Raw genomic sequence first — 6,000 nt, forward strand, 5'->3', positions numbered from 1 at the left:
CGGACAATGTACGCCCGTGTGAATGAAGCCGAAAACTGTGAAATAAGGAAAAACAAATCACCGTATGAATGTCCCCCAGAGGTCTTACATGACGTCACGGGGAACATAATGTTAAAAAATATATACAAAAATAAGTAAAGAAAAATGTACAGAATAAAATACAAATATAATAATACAAATAACACCGCCTACGCCAACATGAGCCGACACCAATCCAAGACTATACAAATTATATATGAAAACGTCAAAACACCATGCAGATCCCTTCCCTGCTTACTTTTAAAATGAATACCTTATTGCTAAAATAAAGTCCAAGTAAAAATCTTTTTGTACATATTACACCTCATAAAACCAACAAAAAAGGGGAAAAAATCTGTGAAAAACTGAATTAAAAAGCAGCCCTATATGTCAAGGGGAAAAAACTGCAAAAGTAATTTGGGCACGACAAGTAAAAAACAAGAGGGCCACAAAACCATCATATGGGTAAAACTGCTAAAAAGTGTCGGGTCCTTAAGGACCGAAGTACTGGGGTCTTTAAGAGCTTACAGGGATTTTCCAGGATCTTGCCATTGATACACTTATCCTCAGGAGAGGCCATCAGTAGTTGATTGGTGGAGATTCGCCGTGCGGGATCCCCGTCAATCATCTGCTTCCCAGTGCCCTTGTCAGTGCGGACAGCACTATCCGCCTCCGGCTCCCCCCGCACTGACAGTAGGCCCGCTAGCAGCTGATTGCTGGGGGTCCGGAGCCATGAATCCCCACCAATCTACTACTGATGACTTGTCCTGAGGATAGATCATTAATGGTAAAGTCCCAGAAAACCCCTTTAAACTAAGCCTGTCTGTATTTCAGGGCTCAGACTGGAGGGGGATCCGTCTAGCTGGCGGTGGACGAACGGCCAACCTTGGACATTCAGCAGCTTCAGAAAGACCGAATTTCCTTTGGGTGAACCTGCAGAGACTTGTGTCCTTGTTGGGAGGAGGAGGGAATGGCAGCTGAGCGGCTGCAGCCAGAGACGGCGCTACATCTGCTCCGTCCCCCTATAGGATCCTTCACATGCGGATATTGCCGCTGTCTGGGCGTAATTGGAAGGTTTACGGTTTTCTTATGATCCATCCCCGAAGTGTCATCTCATCACAACGCACAATACCTGCACTTAATGCAACGGCTCCGCAGCGCTTCGTGGAGGCGCAGGGCGAATTTTATGCCCTTTTTATGGTAACACACAAATCTGCTTCATAGAATGGAAATCCATAAATCCTCCTGCGAACTCCAGAAACAGGAAGCAAGGGCATACATAGGACCAGGGAGCTGCTCTGGGGTCCCTGAGATGTGGGGCCCAGGCCTATCACAGCAGGCCAGAGGCTGCAATACCCAGAGGGGGTTTCCTACAGGGGTGGGGAGGGCATCAAGGGTCCGCACGTCTGTCCTAGGGTATTGGGGATGAGTCCAAAACAGCGAGGGACCCTATTTTGATACTAGCTATGGAGCCCCCTGTATACATCCCTGACACCAAGGCTGTATTCACACTGGTCATTTTTCCATGTTCTGTCCAATTCCGAGTTGGGTAGAACGCGCAGAAGAGGAAGCTGTCTGCATGTTTGCCACATTAATACTAGAACTCTGGCAAAAACACACAAGGTTTCACCAATGCACTTTTTAGTGCGGTTTTAACTGCAACTAAACTGCCCCGTGTGAATGGAGCCCAAGGGCAGCTTCACGCACAGAGCGTAAAACCCATTAATGTCCACGGGTTTGTTCTCATTAACGACTTTTTTTGCACACATTTCAGTTGCCTGCAAAAAAATAGTACCCGCTCTATTTCCTGACTATTTGCACACCAAAGAGCCCCATAGAAGTCTATGCACAAATGTGCGCACAATATGCAAGGTGCGTTGAACACCGCACAAAACCATGGGGAAAAAACATATGTGGAGCTCATTAGGCTATTTGGCCTTTTAAATCAGGGTACGGATGTCATGTGTACGTATGAACAGGCCCTGCGGGTGCAAAAAAGTGCAGTACAATGCGCCCATAGATGGGCAATTCAACCTCGTTCGCTGCACAAATACATTGCACTAAGGTGAGTTTGGGCTTATGTTCGTCTGAAGCTGCCCCAAGGCTGTCTTCATGCAACAGTTAGTGAGTTGCACCTCTCACACTCGGGCCCGTTGCACACGGACACTCCAGTCATGTGCTGTCTGATGTGCAGGACCACTGAGCGTTACCTGTCTTGTTCTCATGCGAGACTCACACGGAAATGGGACATGCAGCGACTTCTCGAACTCGGACCAGGTATATGACCCGTGTGAATAAGCCCTAAGGTCGTATCCAGATGACTGTAATCAAGTCGCACCCAGGACGTTCAGGCGCATCTCGCGCCCGGCAGCATACAGACACCCGTCCATGTGCTGTCCGATGTCTGCAAACCCCACGCATCGCTTGTGCTCTTCCTGTCTGTGCAAACAGATGACAATCAGGTTGTATTCATACGAGCGTCTACGTATGTGTCCATGCATGAGCGCAACATTTTGCAAAACGAATGTTGGGTTTTTTGTGGGCGCATCTGCGTATTTTACTGTAGTTTTTCAGAGTTCAAGATGTGTTCTTTTTCCTGCCCAATTACGCAGTGTTTCATGCATCTCCTAGAGTATTGTGTTTGCAATTGCACATCGCCATTAACTTCTATGGGGACTTTCGGGGCGCAGGAGAATACGGCACGCTGCGTTTTGGGGTGTTTTTTGCACAACCCAAATGCACAGGAAAAATACGCTTATATCAATGAACCCATTCAAATCAATGGGCTCTATTCACTGCGGAATTTGCGCGTGCGGCCGGCCTTAAGCTGGCAGTGATTTCCTTCACATTAGTCCTTGTTATAGAACATTTGTATAACAAGTCTGATAGGCTATAATGGGGCCGTGTGATGTCCGTTGGCTGACAATCAATATGCTGACGGTTGCAACTCAAACAGGGGTCTTCCATGCAGCTTTCCTGGACTCCTGAATGGCCATGCTGCCATAAGGTTATATATGCCATATTTCTCTTAAAGGGTAACTACGCTATTTGCAGACTACTTGATCGGTGGGGGAGATTGGATGCTGCGATCCCCACCAATCACTAAAATGTATGAGCAGAAGGGCTGAGCAGTGTTGGTGGGGGGTCTCGGTACCCGGACTTCCACCAATCAAAACTTCTAACATGTCAGAAGTTCGTAAAAACTTTAGTTACCCCTTAACTACTGCATAACTAGCTAGATTAGACATTTAGAAAAGCTGGGTGCCAACAACTATGGCGCCCATTACAACTGCGGTAGAGGCTTCTATAACTTTCCCAGCTTTCCGAGTTATGTCCCTTGTTTCCCCTTTCTGTAGCATGACTAGTCAGATCAGCATTGTGGGAAAGCTGGGTGGCAGCTAGTGTAGCAACTATTATAGCTGAGAAAGGGGTTGTCATGTGGCTTCTGAATGGTAATAATGATGGGGTCTCCCGCTAGTGTGTAACGAGGCCCATCTGCTACTTAGGAGATTCAGAAAGCTGGGCCCTAAACCTTGCTGTAATACTAGCCCTAGCGGTGACCACCCAGCTTTCCCAGAAACAGATGTACACAACAGCTGAGAACATGTATATGTGAATTAGTTACATTGTAATGAATGCTCCGCTTCCTGCTTTCATCATTTACGTGGCAGCAAGTTCGGTTGGCGACGACACTGATATTATAAATGTCTACATTTAATAAAAAAGGTTCAGTTTTTGAGTGATTGTTTATGAATTATTTAGAACATCAACCGAAAGTGCAAAAGTGCGCAGCTAACTTTTTTTTAAACTGGGCTTATTCATGGAAATAAAGCTTAAAGGGCCAGCACCATGATTGAAAGTTATCCCCCATACGCAGGCAGTGCGGGCCTCACACGACCAGATGTAAATTGTGTATGATCCGCGGTATTACACAGACCAATCAAATGCATTGAATTACGCAGTTCCAATCACAGTAGAGTATGAATTACGTAATCTGCGGGTGGGAAATAAAACGCAGCATGTTCATTTACCGTGGATATCCGCAGCATCGAACCCATTATTCTCTATTGTTGCTCATATACTCGCCGCCCCTACAAAATTACATTGGGTATGGGTGGCGGTATCATCGCTAAACGATGGAACGAGAAATAAAAACAAAAAAGTGTACTGTTTATGACCGCCTGCGTGACTACGCGGTCATGTGCAGTACTATTTCACAGCCATATGCAGGGTCACAGCCCGGCTCACAGCTGTAATCCGCAGCGGATTCCGCTTAAGGCCGTATGAGCGCCCTCTGTGAAGTACCCCCATCATAAGGCAAAAATAATATACATTGCACTGATAGGCAGTCCGCCTGTATTCTGCTTGTGCAGAAAGCAGCAAGATAGCAGCAAACCCACACCAGAACTGCACAGTGAATAAATACAGCACCAGAACCAAGCTCATAACATAAATACAGCACCAGAACCAAACACAGTGCATAAATACAGCACAAGAACCAAGCTTGTAACATAAATACAACACAAAACAATCTGAGTACATACATACAATACCAGAACCAAGCTCATAACATAGATACAATAGCAGAACTAAGCAATTGCATTACGGGAGAACCAATGGGCTGACAGCAGCATCTTGGGAGACACAGATAGGAGGGGGGTGATTCATGTAGCTTCACAAGAAGCTGTTGCATGAAGAACGAACATCATCTGGCTGGGCGGGCCTAATTTATTGTACTGCTGTGTGATGCATGGGCCAGAGGGCCCCTCGAATCCCAGGGGGCCCGGGCCACTACCTGCAGAGCCAGCCTTGCTATTTCAGTAGCTCTGACTCTTGTGAATTACGCCGCTACCAACAATGTTTGCCTGGAGAAGTGAGAGGTGAAAATAACCTTTTATCCCGCATAGTGCAGTATATATGAGACATCCATAAAGTCTATAGACTGCGGACAGTCAGGAGTGCGGCGTCCTCGCTAAGGAGGTTTTCAGGGAGATCTATACACTTTTCATTATGTATTCATCAGGGGACGGTATGCAGCTCCTCAGAAATGGTGACAATGCAGATTTATGCCTGGTGCATTATAAAAGGTCACCAGAACCAAGAATGGAGAACTCTTAATCTCATCCTCCTGACTTAATGTATTCGTGGAGTCGCGGCGCGCGGAGTGGATATTGTATTGTCTAATCAGTGTTTTTAATGTAATTATATGACAAACATCGATGTGCAGGAGAAGAAGTGGTGAATTTTAATAGCGGCTTTAGGTGCAAGGAGCGCCTGGTTTGCAACTGGAATTCTTATCTGTCAGATCCGTGCATTATCTTATCAGTCATATGAATGCGGCTGCATGAAGAAACAACGCCATGACCCGTTTGGAACAGAAGCAATTATTATGAAATGGCGTAAAATGGAGAAATTGCCAATAAATATCATCAGTCCTTGAGTTCTCTTCATCAGCTCTTAGGAAAAGCTAGATGACAACTATGGCGGCCATTGCAGTCTCTGTAGGTCTTGTCTAGTGATGAGCAAACTTTTCAAAAGTTCGGTTTAGTCTGAATTAGTTTGAACTGAACCAGAACTTCACCATCACTCCTAAAACTGGGGGATAACACAGTCTAAGGGTGCATTCACAAGAACGTATATCGGCTCGGTTTTCACGCCGAGCCGATATACGTCCTCCTCGTCTGCAGGGGGAGGGGGGGAGCCTGGAAGAGCCAGAAGCAGGAACTGAGGCTCTCGCCCCCTCTCAGCCTCCTCTCCGCCCCTCTGCACTATTTTCAATGAGAGGAGGTGGGACGGGGGCGGGGCTAATGGGGACAAATTAGCCCCGCCCCCACCCCGCCTCTCTTCATTGCAAATAGTGCAGAGGGGTGGAGAGGAGGCAGAGAGGGGGCGGGAGCTCAGTTCCTGCTCCTGGCTCTTCCATCCTCCCCCCCCCCCCTGCACATGAGGACAACGTATATCGGCTTGGCGTGAAAACCGAGC

At 46.9% G+C, this 6,000-nt stretch overlaps 1 protein-coding gene across 1 annotated transcript in view; it reads left to right on the forward strand.

Moving 5' to 3' along the window:
* The window catches only part of LOC136621897 (FRAS1-related extracellular matrix protein 1-like), a 207,117-nt gene extending 203,385 nt beyond the window's left edge, over positions 1–3,732 (forward strand). The window contains exon 35 of the mRNA XM_066597746.1: positions 853–3,732. Coding sequence (XP_066453843.1) covers positions 853–1,046 — 194 coding nt within the window. The 3' untranslated portion in view covers positions 1,047–3,732. The remainder of the gene's footprint in view (positions 1–852) is intronic.
* Positions 3,733–6,000: the final 2,268 nt, after the last annotated feature.

Source organism: Eleutherodactylus coqui, chromosome 3, assembly GCF_035609145.1.
Source record: "Eleutherodactylus coqui strain aEleCoq1 chromosome 3, aEleCoq1.hap1, whole genome shotgun sequence".
NCBI classification, from domain to species: Eukaryota; Metazoa; Chordata; class Amphibia; order Anura; family Eleutherodactylidae; genus Eleutherodactylus; species Eleutherodactylus coqui.